This window comes from Lissotriton helveticus, chromosome 3_1, assembly GCF_964261635.1.
Source record: "Lissotriton helveticus chromosome 3_1, aLisHel1.1, whole genome shotgun sequence".
Taxonomy (NCBI): domain Eukaryota; kingdom Metazoa; phylum Chordata; class Amphibia; order Caudata; family Salamandridae; genus Lissotriton; species Lissotriton helveticus.
In genome coordinates, this window is record NC_136061.1 from 1,865,473,994 (window position 1) to 1,865,491,685 (window position 17,692).

The 17,692-nt window shown below is 46.3% G+C and overlaps 1 protein-coding gene across 4 annotated transcripts in view; it reads left to right on the forward strand.

The window, feature by feature from the left end:
* LMNTD2 (lamin tail domain containing 2) overlaps nucleotides 1–9,921 on the forward strand; it is a 353,472-nt gene extending 343,551 nt beyond the window's left edge. For all 4 annotated transcript variants that reach the window (XM_078682838.1, XM_078682837.1, XM_078682835.1 and 1 more), the window contains one exon: nucleotides 9,109–9,921. In XM_078682838.1, the coding sequence (XP_078538964.1) occupies nucleotides 9,109–9,243 (135 nt within the window). In that variant the 3' untranslated portion in view covers nucleotides 9,244–9,921. The remainder of the gene's footprint in view (nucleotides 1–9,108) is intronic.
* Nucleotides 9,922–17,692: the final 7,771 nt, after the last annotated feature.

Below are 17,692 nucleotides of genomic sequence, written 5' to 3' on the forward strand. Positions count from 1 at the left end.
GAAGGTCAGAACCCAATAGCATTGCCTTAAACATATTGCCATTTGCGTTATCCAAAGGGATCTTAAGTAGCATCCTGGAGTGAGTCAAATGGAACGCCCAAGCATAGCATTCCAGGTCTGGCAAGGCGAGCCCCCCCTTTTCTCTTCTTCTTCTTAGTTTCTTCCACGCCAGTCTGCTTGACTTGTAGCCCCGGATAAATGAATTAATATTTTGTTGGCATTTTGCAAGTTGTTTGGTTTCAAAGGTTAGTGGGATGGTGTTAAAAATGGATGCATATTTGGGGAGAATACTCATTTTTACCAGACTGGTTCTCCCGAAGATGGTAAGCGGGAGAAAGGACCAGGATTTCATCAAGATTTTAGATTCACGGGAAATCCGGTCTAGGTTGTTTTGAGCCAGAAGATTCAAGTCTTTGGTGATTGTTATTCCCAAGTATCTCATTGAGGATTTTACCGGGAGTTGGAAATTTGTGATATTCCAGGTCATTATTTCTGTCTTCCCGGCATTTATTTCATATCCAGAGAATTTCCCAAATTCCTCCGCCTTCTTTATAACCGTTGGAAACGCCAGGGCCGGGTCCGTTGTGTAGATGAGGATATCGTCGTCATATAGCCCGACTTTCTTCTCCCATCCGGAAAAAGAGAAGTGCGGGATGTTAATATCCTCTCTTATGGACTGCGCAAATGGCTCTACGTACAAATTCAAAAGGAGGGGGAGAGGGGACACCCCTGCCTTGTCCCTCTGCTAATTTTGAAGGGATTTGTTCGCGAGCCATTGACTAACAGACAGGCTCTGGGGTTATTATATAGTAGGCCTATCACTCTGCAGAATTTAGGACCAAGTTGAAATTTATCCATTGTTGTATTCAGATATGACCAGTTGACCCTGTCGAAGGCTTTTGTGGCGTCAAGTGTCATGGTTGCAAGGGGTAAAGAAAAAGTTGAGGCGATGTCAACGGCTCCCACTAAATCATATGTTAAGTCAGCCAGTTGTCGGCCTCTAATAAACCCCTTTTGATCATAGTGGATAATTGATCCAATCTCGCTACCCAATCGTGCAGCCAAAATTGACGCAAAGATTTTATAATCATTGTTGAGAAGCGAGATTGGACGATATGATCCGCACTCAGCTGGGTCTTTGCCTGCTTTTAATATTAGGGCTATATTTGCTTCCCCCCAGGAGCTAGGTGGTATCTCACCTCTGATTAATATATTATTGAATAGGATCATTAGAACCGGGGTGAGAGTAGAGTTAAGTACCCGATATAATTCCCCTGGAAGACCATCCGGTCCCGCGGCCTTTCCCTGTTTTAGTTGTTTGATGATATTTTCAACTTCTGTTTCTGTTATTTCTTTATCGAGGTTTTCCCTTTGGGACCTATTTAGCTTTGGAAGAGTTACTTTATCCAGCCATTCAAAGCTTTCCTCAGAGTTAGCATTGATCTCTTCTGTATAGATGTTTCGAAAAAAATCACTGAAGGCTTCCCCGATATCAAAATCGGTCGTCCTATTGACCATTTCCCCAGTCACTCTCACTTCTTTAATATAATTTCTAGTCTGGTCAGCTTTTATTTTCCAGGCTAGCAGTTTCCCAGCAGATTCGCCATATTCAAAGTGCGAGAGTTTACTGGCCTGCCATCGTTTATTCAGTCTCTCTTGCAATAGCTTATCTAATTTACCTTTTAATTCTCTTTTCTCCTCTTGATTAGCAGAGGGAACTTGGTCTGCCGACTCCAAGCGAGTCAAATCTTGCTCTATTTTTAAGATCGCTTCTCTGTATTTCTTTTTCCTATAAGAAGCCCTGTTAGTGATACAGCCCCTTATATACGCTTTCCAGGCCTCCCATACATTTACCAGAGAGGCAGAGCCTATATTCCACTCTAAAAAGGAGGCGGTTTCACATATGAGATGTTCTCTTTCCTCTTCCTCTAATAGTATAGTTCGGTCAAAGGACCATGATGCATGAGTAAATTCCTGCTCTAGTTTTAGCGAGAAGAGGATAGCTGAGTGATCTGACAGATGCAGAGGTAAATATGTCAAGTTTTTAATCTGGTCTTTAAGAGAGAGGCTAAACAAGGCATAATCAATTCGCGATTTGTGCTTGTACTTATAGTTATGGAAGGAGACTCCCATGGTTTTCCCAGCTCTTTGCCTCCAGAGATCGTTTAGCCCCAGGTTAGACATGCAACTCCGGTGCGTATCCCTCATGTTGCTTTGCACTACGGCCCTAGAACTGGGAGATTTATCCAATTTTGTATCTAGCACTAGATTGAAATCTCCCATCCATATTATAGGATCCGAGCAGGTAATCAGACGGTTCTGTATTATGTTTAGATAAGAGGAGTCGTCCTGATTGGGACCGTAATAACTAACAATAGTGAAACACCTTGAGTACAGTTGGACATTAGCTATCAGCCATCTACCGCTCGCATCTGTTTTCCAGTCCGTGATCTGAGCCCTTGCTCCTTTTTTGAAAATGATGGCAGTCCCACGAATGCTGGCGTTATGGTCTGTACTTACAAATTTATCCACCCATTTCAATTTTTTAAGTGCGTCCGTAATCTCCTGTTTATTTAGATGTGTCTCCTGGATCGCCATGATCTGCGCGGGTGAGTCTCTAAGGTACTGAATGATTTTATGTCTTCTCGCCCTTACTCGCAGACCATTGACGTTCCAGGATAGAAATCCAATATCTATCATCTAGTTTTACCATCCCACTGCTCTACTGCTTTTTTGCTTGTTGTCTGCCTACCATTTCCTGTTTTAAGCAAACGGTTATTGTATTGCACCTTTGGATCCATGTTTTTTAAGATTTTAACATTTAGCATATGAGAACGTTTTTTTTGTGCTCCCCCCCCCCTCCCACCCCTGGAAACCCCCCCCCCCAACTTACTCTGGCTGGATGTCTTGCCAGATTGTCGTCCTCCGACGTGCTCCTGTCTGGTGCCCTCGTTATCTCCTTTATCTGTCGATAAACTCAATGTTTTATGGGTAATGAGGATTTGATTTTGTTTTATATTAACTATGGTAAATATGTTATTGCTATTAATCTCCCTTAGATTGCAAAAAGAGTTGGTCTAGCACGGGTCTTCTTATCAAAGTTGACTTAAGAGAGGGAAGGGAGAGGGTGGTCCGATAATGGGGCTTTTTTTTCCTCCCCCCCCCCTTTTTTTTCTTTCTTTTTTCCTTTTCCCCTTTTTTCCCTTTTCCTCTTTAACAGTTAACTTTCTTGTTTTTCCCTTTTTCCTTTTTTTCCCCCCCTTTTTATTTTTATTATTTATTTTATTTGTTTATTTATTTTTTCCAAAATACTCGTTACTTCTTTTCCTTTTTTTTTTTTTAATTATTCGTGGTTCCTGGGTTCTTTGTCTCCTTGACTCTTTAGCTCCGCTGCTAACCCTTATATTTTTCCTTTGTTATTTGCTAGCTACTGCTAAGAGTCAAGGGGTCTTTGCAGATTCACTGATGGAGGCTAATAGCTCATCCGCCTCGAAAGGAGACTTGATGTTGTACATTTTATTATTGTACATTATCTTTAAGAAGGCGGGGAATCGCATCTGTACAGTAGCTCCCAGTCCTCTAAACTTCTCCATCCGCTGACCGAGTTCCCATTGCCTATCCAATGTAGTCTTGGATAGGTCTGATCTGACTTCGAAAGGGAAGTCTGGAGTTTTCAGGGTCTTGATTTTATGTGCTAAGTTCAATATCTTTTCTTTCAATGAATATGTTAGGAAGTTTACCAGAATCTTTCTCGGTTTGGCTCTGTTTGGGTTGAGACGGAAGGGGTCATGATGTACCCTCTGTATATCAGATTCCAGTTTTGACACAGATTCCTCCAGATTAAGGGAGTCCTTGAGTATGGTTGCCACAAATTTTTTAATCTCCCCTCCCTCTTTCTCCTCCGGAATTTTTAGCAGCCTCAGGTTGTTCCTTCTTGAAAAATTTCCAAGGGACTCTACCCTTTCTTTAACTACCTCTCCCTCTCTTCGTAGAGTCTGGATCTTAGTTTCTGCATGATCCAGTTTTGCTTTGAGTTCACCAATAGTATCCTCTAGGCTTCCAGTTCTCAGAAAAAGCCCGTCTACTTTGGTCTCCAGATTCTCACACATCGTACGGATCTCTGACTGATTTTGTCTCGACTCCTCAAAGCATTTTTTTGACTCCTCGAACCCATTCCTAATCTCCTTCCTCATACTAAGAAGTATATGTTGGAGGGTGTCATCGCCATCCATTTCTTCTTCACCTCCTGCACATAGATCTGGGTCTACAGCTGCCCTTTCTGTCTCAACTAGGTTAGCTGCTTGGTGGTCTACAGGGGGCGTCATATTTATAGCCTGCTTTGCTGGATCACCCATCTTTACGCCACCTGCACGCTCCTCCGTCCTCGTTGCCGCCACAGCTATCACCCCGAGGTTGCTAAATGCAAGTGTCGAGTCAAAAACTTCAATTGGGGTAGGTACGTTTTGCGTATTATTCAGCCCTTGAGATTCTTGATTTATATTAAGAACCTGAGGCAGGACCTTGAAGTAAGACTTCAATGAAGGTGTAATCCGGGAGGCTTTAGTCTTTTTGGAGTTACCCTTGTTCTGACTCTCCTTATGAGGTAGTTCCTTCGGGCTGGTGTACAGTGGCTGATGTCTCTTGCACCTCCTCGGCGCTTTTTGGGCCAGAGGTTGTGTTGATTCTAGCACAGCCTCTGTCTCTGACTCTATGACAGTTTGCTCCCCTGGGCTTCGAACGGGTACTTGCGGCTGTCCTATATCCCCAAATTCCGTAGAGGCTCCTAAGTCTTTATCTTTGTTACTCCCTTCGCCTTTCGTTTCCCCAGGGTTCCGGCAGCAAGTCTTTGCTCCCGAGATCTCTTCCTGAGGCAGTGCTTTAGTGTTTATCTGGGCGGGAGCTACATAGGGGGGAACTTGCAGGTTTCCCTTAAAGCAAAACATTTGGCGTAAGGACTGGGTAGAACCCTTTTTCAAAATTCTGCCCAGAGTTAGAGTCCTGGTTATCTAAAGAGCCGGATTTTAATGTAGGCTGTCTTTCTCCCTTCAACAACAAGCTCCCTCCCTGTTGATCCTCCTTACCGCCCCGTGTATTCACAGCCAGCGAGGTTACTCTCCTCGAAAAAACGCTGTATGTGGAAGCCCTCCTGCTTCTTCGCAGCTCCACGGCTGCGTCTTTCCAACGGTAGGGCGCAGGAAGGAGAACCCGCCCCAAACACATCGGCTGTTTCGGCCGTGACCGCGGCGCTCTGGCGTTCTGGTGTGTGATGTATGCCGGCGTCTCTGGACCCCTGATCACGAAGCCGCTCAGCCGCTGATCCGCCTATCCGCACAGGTCCGATTCCGTCCCCACAAGCTGCCAGAGATCACCTCAAACAGGTACCCTGTGACCGATACGCTTAGTTAGTCAGTCAGGGCATCTCACCTGGAGACTCCGTCGGGAACGAGCGCACCGCGTTAGCTAGCGGCCGCCATGTTTTCCTCGTGACTTCGATCGTTTGCATATTTTTTTTGTATACGCAGCCAATGCACCATTTCATTATAGTGAACTTGTTTCTAAAGTGTGAGGGTTTTTACCTAGTTAAGTGCATGTTTCAACCACTGAATGAACTTTTTTACGTATTTACAAGCCCCTTGCGCCACTTTTTTCCATATAAAAAGTAATGCACCTGCGGCGCAAAGGGCTTGTAAATAAGCCCCTTTGTATTTTAGGACCCAAGGATATAGTCAATAGCCCTTACCCCTTTTTAGGTGTTGCGCCTAGCGTTACATTGCGCAGCAGTGTTTGCGCAGCGAGAGTCCCTTTGTCCGGGTTTCAGAAATGAACCCTGGAATTGCACACGCTCGTGCCTGTGTTTTTACTTTTGTGGCCTGCTATTGGCCTTTCCCTGCGTGTTCTTTTTTATAATAGCGCACAATAGGCCAGAAGCGGGCACATAGCTCCGCCCCTGGCCTATTGGCGTCTATTACGCGCATTTCCTGCCATATGCTTTCAATTATCGTGGCCAGACACGGGCGCGATAAGTGAAAGCATATGGCGCGCACCACTCGCAGCTTTATTTTTCCTGAAAGCGATCGCGAAACTGAAAGCTCCTCCCTCACAAAGGGAAGCATCTCCTCCGTGACGGTCGCCTTCTGCAAGCACCGAAGGCAGCCTCAAGCAGATCAGCCGTAATGAAGTTCCAGTACAAGGAATATCACCCCTTCGAATACAGGAAGAAAGTAGGAGAGAAAATCAGGAAGAAATACCCTAACAGGGTCTCTTAGTGTCAACGACTTTTTTTTATCTGTTCTGTATATCACAAAAAAACCCAAATGTTTGCTGCCTCTGGTAATGGGATTCAGAGGTAGCTGTGCAGTCTTTGTCGGTGAGGACGGCGGTCACGCGTGCCCTTGTGGTGTAGATGTATACTGGGGGCTTCGGGCAGTTCATATACAAAGCATCATGCCAGGGCAGTGAGCTCGGGGCAGGAAGGCAGTGAGTGCACTGGGGTGATGGAGAAGAGAAGGAGGCCTTGCGTGTCTCGGAGGGCGCTCTGCTGCAGGTGCAGGGAGTGGAGGCCGTGGGCCTCGTAGGTAAGGCTTCAGATAATATTCACCTGCCTAACGCCACGGAAGATATTCTCAGATTTTATGTTACTTAATACAGGCGACCACATTCTGCGTGATTATTGCTGCAGAACAAGTGGGGAGGGGTGCATGTTGTTGCTTATTCAACTTCTGTGAGTCCTCCTTCCCCCTCCCCCATAATCTAAACAGGACTGTCTGGAGTGTTGATTCTACGCATGCTCCTGTCCGTGGATGCCCTGTAGTGTGATACGATTAACTGTGGTTGATAGTAACTGCTCTGCTCTGTGCTCAGAGAGCGCCCTCTACCACTCAAACTCTTGAAATGTCTTTGTATAGAAAATGTAGGAATAGGAAGACACGATTAGGGAGCACCATAAAAATATAAACAAACAAAAAAGCAGACAAGGACACCCATAGCCTTGAGAGAAAGTGTTTAAACACACGATTCTTTGGACCTCCATCATTGGTAGACTGCGGCAGGTCGACGCCCTCCCTGGGTGTGAGCCCAACTCACACATGTCAAACACGAGCCCAACTTGATGGTAAGGGGCTCCTCGGCTCTGTCCTGGGAGTGCTCTTACCGCCTTGTGCAAGAGAAGCTGTCAGCCACCGGGCTGTGCTGCTGCTGATGGCTTCTGTGTCTTCCTCCTGGACCGTAGCCTGGCTTCTGATCTTGACGCTGACCACCCTCCCTCTGCGAGGGTGGGAAGCTGCTGGTGGTGCTACAGGATGGGGGTCAGTGGACCAGTGTGAGCTCGCTAGTGAGGGAATTTGGGCAGCGAGGTCACCAGATTGTTCTGCTGGTGCCGTTCATCAGCATTATAACAGGGCCGCCCCACGCCTACACTGTGAAGACCTACTGTGTGCCCTACACCAGATTACTGGGAGTCCAAGGTCAAGTCGCTCTGTCATTCCATCCCGAAGAAAGACTCCTTTCTAGAAAAGATCCTTCCCCTGTATCAGCAGATATTCAACATGACAGAAATGATGCTCACTGCATGTCGAAATTTGGTGGATGACCTAGAGCTGCTCCAGAGTCTGCAGGAGGGTCAGTTCGATGTCCTGCGTTTCCAATGTTTCCTTGTGGGCGGATAGTGGCTGAGTATCTATCTAGGCTGTCTGTTTTCTTCTCACAAACATTTCCAAGTGGCTTCAACCATAAGGCCGCTCAGTGCCCAGGTCCTTCATTCATCTCCCCAACACTGTTCACAGGCCACACGCACCACATGGAGTTTACCCAGTGATTCAAGTACATGCTTGTCGCTCTCCCGGAATGGTGGCTCTGTCATACTCTTCAAATGAGCGCCTCGCCTCACGGCACCTAGAGAGGAACGTGACCTACCAGGAAGCCTTCCTATGATAGTATCCTGCCTTGCATCCACTCATTTGTCCATCAACTCTGCGACCTGTCCACCCAACCATCATCCTTTCACATTCCCATCCAGTTTCAATATCAATCATGTTACCCATCCATCCAACTTCTCGCCTTTACGTCCGTCCGTCCATCCATCCATCCATCGAGCATTCAGTTCACATGTAGATCTATCATCCTTTTACTCTCCCAGCCAGATATTTTCACTCTTCTGTCCATCTTTCTATTCACTTCTCTATTCCTCCATCAATAATAAAGGCACTGTCATTTACAATGCCAATAACTCAAACTCTCTCAAATGCGTGACCTATTGCATTGTAAATGCTTTTTTTCTTTCAAAAACTCAACAAAACTGTCACTTGACAGATGAGACAAATAAAAGACCTGAATATTTTCCGAGCCGCTAGTAAAGCTTGGAATGACCATGCACTATCCCAAAGGCATACAGGCCCATAGGGAGGTTTAGTTACACACTGGAAAAGATGAGACGACCATGGCAGAGTAAGTTATATACCCTCTCTCCTTGACATTTGAGTTTCCCTACAGTTCAGTTCATTTTTATACTAAACTTTGAATTCTGATTAACCACAATGCTGGAGGCAAGAGAGTCGGACAGAGACAGATGGATATTCTACCCTGGAAACAAAAAGGCATGTTTCAAACTATTGCGATTATTGTTCCCTACCTGTGATGCCTAGTCCCCAGATCCTTGTGCCCTAAGTCGCCAGTGGTCCAAAAAGTAACATTGTACAGTTATAAAGTACTTCTAAATATAGGAAAAGTTCTAATGCAGTGGTTCTTAACCTGTGGTCCGATGACCACTGAGGGTCCGCAAGACCTACTCAGGGGGTTCACGACTGTTTTACAAAAAAATGTTCAAATTAATTAATTACAATTAATAACGTTTATTCAAGTCAGTTAAGACAAATGGTTCTGGGCTGCAAATCAAAATTATTCAAGTCCATTATTTTTGGGTGCAAAAGTGTATTTATGGACATACAGTAACTAGTGACATCCCTACCAACATATAAGGCAGCATTGTAAATTAAGAGAACATGCTAATTGCGCTTGCTTAAACCTTAGTAATGTTATCATGCAATCTGCTGACAACTAATAATAACACTTCCAGGTTCAAACAATTCCTCAAATTGAGTTATTTTTTTCCAGGCCTTCCAGACAAGACTCAACACCAGAAGTCCTGTGGTAGCTCTCCTAACCCAGAAGAGTGCCCGGTCCAAATATGGGTTCAAATTTCTGAGTTACCCACCTTTTACTGTGGACGTCCATGTGATTCGCAGGTAGGAGGCTGCAAGTCTACAGACCTTGACCACTTGAAGGATCTACTGGGATAAGGTTGAAGACAGACTGGGTGAGGAATAACTGATTTGCATCTACAGACATGGAAGGCAATTCAATCTAAAATAGCAACAAACCAGTTTACCGTCCTATTGATTGAGGCAGCTCATACGGCGATCGCAGGAGGAGTTGGCTACAAACATTGATAAATGAAGCCCTGATATTTGATGAAGCAGTAATGTTACCACAATGCAGTGTGTATATGGCATTTTCCTGTACAACCTCTGAAGAAGTCTCATGCTAAGCAAGATGCAAGATACCAGAAATATTATGCCATCTCAAGGGTGATAGCAGCCACAGCAATGTCACAGCACAGGCATTCCCTCTATTCTAACATGTGATGTGATGCAGATCTATTATTTTTCAAACTCCCAAGAAGTGGCATGAGGGAAAGGACTACTTTTTAAGCACATTACAAAGAATCCAGTGGGGAAAAATCATCATGAACGTAGTAATGTGGTTCTGTGCTAAAGTTTACATAATAGAAGTCATATGTTTGACAAGCTCCTCTTTGTACTGATGTAACATCTTCTGTAACCCTGACCTCTCGCATCTTTGTTCCACAAAATCAGCCTGATGTGCCAAGAAAATCACCGATAGATACATTAAATATGTTGCAATATTTGCAGTGTGTCTGTTTCATTTTTAGAGTAAACCTGTCCTCAACGAGTCATCTGAAAGGTCTACTTCCACCTAGTGGTGCCTGTTTTCATGACCCGAAAACACAGGTCTTCACAAAGTAATTTGTAAAGCGTGACTTCAAGTGATGTTGATGAACTGCTTTCTAAGTGGAATGGAAGTGCCTGTTTTCATTAATGGAAGAGTAATGCCTAATTTGTCAAGCCATGAGGATACTGTCTTTGAAGTGTCTGCTTTCAGAATGAAAAACTTTTTTAACGGTTGGAAACCCTCAGATTCGGTAATCTGAAAGTTTGTGACCATTAAAATACTTTTCATAATGTATTAAACCCAATTCATGATTCTGGAAAGGTTTGCTGAATGGTTAAATCGGTTAACTAAATCTTAAGGAAGCATTATTGGGAAGGAGCGTGTTAAGGGTGTTCCTTCCAAATATCGATTCTTCAAGGTGTAATTTGAGACCAAAATCTGGCTGCTAAATATGAATATTTTCCCATCGATTAAAAATTGATGGCAAGCTATTCCCAAATGGGAAGTGGTCTCCAGAGGGCTCCTTCCTTTTTGATAATGTAGACAAACGTATTTAAAAACACTGGCTATTCCCATAAAATGGTTGCGTAACTCTTAATTCTATTTTTTTAAACACGCCTGCTTTCCTTTCAGGGAAATGGACCGCTTTAAAAACAAGCATTTACAATGCAACGGTTTCGCCTTTGTAAAAGTTAGAGCTATTGGCATTGTAAATTACAATTTTTTTATTTATGTGTTGGTTTTGAAAACAGATAAATAAATGGCATTGCCATTTACAATGCCAATAGCTTAATCTCTCGCAAACAGTAAAAATGATTAATAATAACTAACCTTCTTAACAAAGGACCAAAAACCCTGCCTTAAGTTGCAGTCATTAAAGAGCTTGCTGACAATTAGGAGCTCCCTGAGTGATGGTGTGTGTGTTTGTAGGTGTGTGTGAACGTGAGTATGCACATGTGCACGGGTGTGTGTGCATGATCATTGTGTGAATGAACGTTCACGAGTGTGTATGAATGTGCGCATGTGAGTGACCCGTCCTGGCCTTTCCCTGCGAGATTACCCCTACTGGGCATCCCCAAGGTGAAGACCAGGCATCCCATAGCGGTGGGGCCGTAGTGGAGATTAAGCAAGCTGTTGCCCAGAGTTGCAGAGTGTGAACCCACGATTTGAGTAGGCACCTAGGCGAGAATTATCGAGTCCGTGGACATTTTGAGCTCAAGACCCTGCCGCGTCGGGGATTGAACCTCTGCATCAGGGACTGCCTCCTCTAACCGGTGAGCCACACTTCTCCACTGGGTGCAGATAACCTGCGGGTCACGGGGGTGCGCGTCACATGACTGTAGTACCGGGACAGGAATATCCGCCAGTGCTGCCTGAAGGCGCTGAGACACTTGTAGACCACAGTGCGGCTTCAAGCGCCGGAAGCAAATGAGAAAGGATTGCCCGGCTCTTCATGGGCCCCGGGGCTGCAATGGAAGGGGCTCTGCGGGACAGGACGGAGGTGCACTGATGGTAGCGTCTGTACAAGTACTGGAGGCTCTGGGAAGGTTTACAAAATATGAAGGCGCCTCATGTGACGTCGTCATTTAGCAGCTCACAGGTCCTGAGCCTACCCCATGAAAAGTAGTTACGAGAAAACACACCTCAAACTAGAATCGGATGAATTATTTATCTCTAGCGCCTAATATGTACCGGTGATTGCAGGTGGTGGGCGCTTAGCCCTACCACTCTTCTATGGCTCTGGGCGGATTTCTCATCATCGGCCTTCACCCCCAGAGCAAGAGAGAAAAGCAGGTAAATTGGGGTAGAGAAAGAGAAGGAAACAGCGACCAGAGGGGCGAAAAGGAACGTGCGAGAGTAAAGGGGGAGCGAAGGGTGGAGGGAAAGGGAGGCCTGAGGTGGAATCAAAAGCAGCCACCCTTCGGACCCCCTCTGACATCGGTACGTGCTGGAGCCTGGGCACTTGGAGAAAGTGGCCTCCTGGAGTTTATCACGTTTTTTTGTTTAATTCGCTTATTTATTTTTTACAAATTAGGCACCCCTTACAACGTAAAGTGCTCGTTTGAACGGATGATGGTTTATCGTCGGGGTGATGCGTCGACACGCTCTGAAAGCCAAAGGTGCTGACTGCCGGTGTCAGCAGACCCGTGGGTAACTCCCAACCCCCAGTCAGTGGAAGTTACTTCCGGTGAAGCTTCAGGGACCTCAGCAGAGCCCTGAGCTCAGACTCCGTGCTACACGTTTGACTGATGAAGTGCATCGGCAGAGCCGGCGGCTTGTGGACAGACGCACACAGGGAGATTTGTGCTCAGGTAGCTGTCCTCGGACAAGGAGCGTTATAGGGGAGGTTGGGGTGCATTGTAGGTAGTTCCGCTCTGCTTTCTAACTGTCTCGCTTGCGGAAAACCAAATGAACACCTTGCACCTGGAGCTACTAATCGCACCTGCTGTGCTGGGGAAGGGAGTAGCAGGGGCTGACGAAGGCCTCCAAATGGCTGTTGGTTGAGCCAGCGCGGACCATCGGCTAATTGCGAGTTCTGATTGGGTGAGAGTTTGGCGGGTGTTGCAATCAGCCAAACTGTGTGCAGGTGCGCACACTGCAGACGTCCGCGCCCTGATGGAGAAGCGAGAGCTGAGGTGACTCAAAAGCGACGTTGGAGAAAACTTTGGGTAAATAATGTCCGTTTGTTGTCAGTTTTGGATTGCGAGCAGGGAGTGTGGGTTGTTGTGTTTTTTGGGGGTAGATGGGTTAAGAATCGTAGCAGTACACAAAGTGGGTAAACATTTATTTTCTCTATTTCTACCGAAAGTGGCGGCTGGGGACGTTTCTCACCCCCTCTCGCAAGAAATCTACACGGACCTCTCTTCGACCCTTCGCCCCCTCGGACAGTACTTTAAATGTAAATTATTTAGAGCACCTGCTTGGTCCCGAGAAGTGCCGGAACTCAACCATTAAATGTTTTGCAGCAGTGGTGAGAAGTGCAGGTACTCTCCATTTCAAATTAAAGAAGTGGAGGAAGTACCGGACAGCACCTGCCCCATTAAAGCACCACTCTGACATAAAGGTCACTTCACCTTGGCCTTCTACAACACCACACCCGCCATGCGGCCTTTGTCTGGTGTGACATCATGTATTTCAAAATAAACCAGTGGTTATTAACAGCAGTTTGCACAGGGGTGTAGTTTTTTCCCAAGGTATGTTTTGAGCAGAGGGAGGGATGTACTGGCAGCAGTGAGGCAGTGTCCCTCGGCGGTCCGGCCTATAGATACATTCCAACAGGCTCCAGTTCAAGGAGTTATACGGATACTAAGACGAGAATGGTTTATTCACAAATCCCCAAACCGTGGCCACCTACCTCAGTCTGTGACTTATCGGACACTTATCTCGGCCATAGACTCGCAGCTACCAATGGTGCAGCGTGAGCAGTGACACCGGGGCCCACTGAGCTATGCTCATTCTGTACTACCCAAACGAAGCCACAGGGTGTCTTTTGCTTGTTTGCACCAGGGCTCTTGGCCCCCCCTTTATATGCCACTGGCTCTTAGCGCACGAATATCGGCTATCAGTAGTTTAATTAGATTTGATGAATGGAGGAACAATGGGACTACAACACCCAGAATGCATTACATTGTCTCCTGCAAGGTGTAGGAGAAAAACTGTGTCCATGAGGAGTGAGATGGACAATACCTGGATGTCCCTTGTAGCAATGTATTCTACCTTTAACAACCCCCCTCCCCCAATAAATAAAGTGAAGTGTTAGCTCGGTAACCTTGAGGGCTTCAGACGGGAAGAGATAGGTGTTTGTGTCTTGACCCATGGGCGATACCTTCTGTGACCCTCATATATGTTCACGGAGACTTAACAGGAGAGGCCGACTATCTCCCTCGTAAACTACTTTTGCCGATCCTCATTCGGGCGTTAAAAAGAGCAAGGGGTGGGGCGGTGTGAAAGAGCAAGGGGTGGGGCGGTGTGAGTGGACCCGGTGCACCCATATTTTGGGAGCCGCGCACCTCCTCAAATACCTATCTAGGTCGCATCTCTGCGCGCGCGCCGACCGGCCCAGGGGGGAAGGAGTGACACCCCATGGCATTCTTTTCAACAGCATGTATCAAGTCTGCCAAGCAGTGCACCCCGACCCCATCCAGGGGGGAGCTCAACCCGCATCACACCCGACGTCATTTACTCTGCTCGGGTCCAAAGAAGGCCCCCCACACACATTTAGAAATCGACAATTTAAAACTCTTTAAATTGACGCACCTATTTCCGAGCTATACTTATTTCTACACGCCTCTTTTCTTAAGGGTACTGTTAGTATCGCATGCATTGTTATTATAATTAACACCACCGTAAATTGCTATTAAATGTACAGCTTTTTGTTAATAACACAGTATGGGTATTGCTGTATTTTTTTTTAAAAAAATTTGGTCGGGTTACACTTTTTCCTGTTTAAGAAATCTCCCGATGACAATAAGGAAAACCAAGCATTTACAATGCAATGGTTTCGCCTTTGGAAAAGTGTATGTAGACTTCAGCGTGGCAACTGCCACGCTCGGTGCAGGCTCCGGTCGCCCCGTTCTCGTCCTGGCTTTGCGGGGCTTCCTTCAGGCTCCCTCACTCATCCAGGAGCAGGCCGATCTTCCAGTCGGCTCCTACACTCACCGGGGGCAGGAGCAGATGCCTCGGAGCTCCGGCGACGGCTTCCTAGGAGCGGAGTCTTGCTTCGGGGGCTGGGCCAATCCCAGCGCGGCCCTGCGGCGAGCCTCCGCTGACGTCAGCGCTTCCTGGGCCAATCAGGACGCGACTTCCTCGTCGAGCCCTCCGCCAAGGCCCAATCAGTGCGCGGCTTTCCCGGGTCAGCTGCCAATCAGCAGGCGGACCCTTCGGTGCAGTCTTCGTGGCTTTGGAGCTGCGGCGGCGGTGATTTCCCAGGCAAATGCAAGCCCCGGGTCGCGGCGGTGAACACAGTAGACACAGTAGACGATCTTTGATTTAGGGGCGCTCCCAGGCAGGGAGTTCTTCGGTCACAGGAAGCGAGGGCTGGAGAGTACGATCTCGGCCCTCGGCAACTCCCCTGGCTGGCGGCAAAGATGAGCGCGGCGCTCTCGGTCAGATGAGAGAGCAGCCGGCGCGCCCCACACCACGCAGTTGAAACCACCTTTGTCTTTAGGCACACGCTGGCTCACAGATAAACCCCGCCCACGGCCGCATGACTACAGAGAGGGCACGCCCAGGGAAAAAATCTCGGGAACGCCCCCGAATCTGGTCCGTGAATGACGGACAGATCTCTGTTCCAATGGCTAGCCTCCATTTATGGAGCTAGCCAATGGGACAGGGGGGCGTATTCCAGAGTCCTTACTGAAATCAAGAGATTTCTCTGGAGGCGGAGCTAAGAGCTCCGCCCTCCAGCCGAAACCTAAAAATTGCTTTATATGAAAGCAATCATAGACGTTAGTCTGCTGACCCCAGCAGGCGACGAGGCCTGTGGCTCTAGTCAATCATAGTTGATCGCAATTAACAACCTGCCTTATGAATATTGATGAGGCAGGTCAGATTACAATCCACTACAACTCAGAATTTTGTGAACCAACCTTTGAGCATAGGTCGAAGTGGACGGGATCTGAAGGGCACGATGTGCCCAGACATTTCTAATTAGCTGAAAACAGTTCCCCTACTTCATGCTAAAAGACAACTGTCCCAGGACGGTTAACTCCAACATTTGAGATGCCTCCTTTGAAGTGGACGGGAGGGAGTATCCAGTGCTTATGAAGCTGATTGTGGGAAAAAGTGATAAACAAGAAAAAAGCCTTCTTGCCAGGGTGCCTCCAGCCTGAAAGAAATGTGAATATGCACAATTGGTTAATCTGCAATTGTAAGGCTACTTGGAAGTGACTCACTTGAAGCTACATAATGACAACGATTTATTATTTTACTGAGGTATTATAAGAGGACCAGCTGAGCTATATAGTGCGTGATTTTAAAAGATATAGAAAATGTTTGCACTAGTAAAGTCTGCATATTACGAACAGCTATATTTTGGAAGTACTTAAAAATAAATTCATAAACCCATATCATTTTGTGGCATTCTGTCTTACACTGTGTCTAGAGAAATAATGACCTACATGTTCACAGTGTTTTAGGTCACAGGCAAGGAATTCCTAGCACTAAAAATACACAAATCACTATTCAACAACTGCACCAACCAGGATTCAGTTCTGTGGTTTTCCGATTACACACACCCCTGTAGTGATCAAATTATACAACAGAGGTTTCCTAACGTACATTAGTGCACCGCTTACTGATTAGGGGCCATATGTATCATGCGAATGCGAATTTGCTAAATGGAATGTATGAAGAAAAACTGGTGCAAAATAAGGAATAGCAAAATTTGCAAATCCTTATTTTGCAATTGCATTTAAGAAATCGCAAATTTTGCGATTCCTTAAATGCAATGTATGTAGCAAAAAAAATTTGCAAAATGCCCTTAAGGAATCGCAAATTACCACCAACTTCTAGTTGGTGGTAAGTTGCGAATTCCTTGAAAAATGCACATTTTTGCATTTTTCAAAGTGCCATGTGACGCACATACATGCCCTTAGGGCATGTATGTGCGCCACATGTGCACCCATGTATAATTCAGGGGAGAAATTATTCTCAATTTGCGATTAGAAAATTGCGAATCGCAAATTGAGAATAACTTCCCATTCATTCCTATGGGCCTCCTGGCCCCTAGAAATGAATGGGGAAGTATTCCTTAATTGCGATTCGCAATTTGCTAATCGCAATTAAGGAATTCTAAGGAATCGCAAAAAAAAAAACGATTTTGTACATACATACCCATTTGCGATTCTCAAATAGCGATTTCTTAAAAATCGCTTTTAGAGAATCGCAAATGGGTATCTTGATACATATGGCCCTAGATTACCTTGCATTTATTTTTCATTTAACGTGCACATTATTTTATATATACTTACCTGAAGGGGAAAGGCCGACAAAATAGTGCCCCTAGTGCAATGAAGGAAAATGCACCATATTATGATGAATGCACTGCCTTCAGGGCAGCCGCAAACTCGCGCTGCCCCGTGGGTAGCAGATTCATGTGGAAAACAGAACGACTGCATTGAAGCCGCTTCGTGCTTTCACAGTGCAGGCAGCAACCCACCTGCACCTTTAAAGGGGATTATAGATCCCCTTGCAGGCGGGTGGAGTCCATGACTGCACTTGCTTGCAAAGGGATGTTTGGGAGGGGGGGGGGGTCAATAGGACCCTCTTTCTCCCCTCCAGAAGGCTGCTCTCAGGGGGGCACACTGACGGGGCAGCACGTTTTAGGTGGCACACTGTCAGTGCGCCTCCTGAGAGCTTCTTTGTCTCTGTGTCTTCATCTCGGTGCAGGGGCAGAGGCAAAGTGATTCCCTCATTTGCATGGGGCATGCCCCCATGCAAACGAGGGAACGTCCCCTGAAGATAGCACTGGCACTTTATGTGCACCAGTGCAATCGGTATTACAGAAGGGGCCACACAAGCATCTGCGGCGCATTCTGTAATATCACAGTGCCCCGCTTATTGTGCCCCCCCGGGGCACTTTGTGTAATATGGCCCCTGCTCTGCCCTCAGAACACTCTGGGGTATATAGGTTCATATAAGAGCATAGTGAGCTGCACTACAGTACAATTGAAAGAACCAGAAGTGGATCTTTAAGTGTACATCTGGCAGGAAGGGAAGTTGCTAG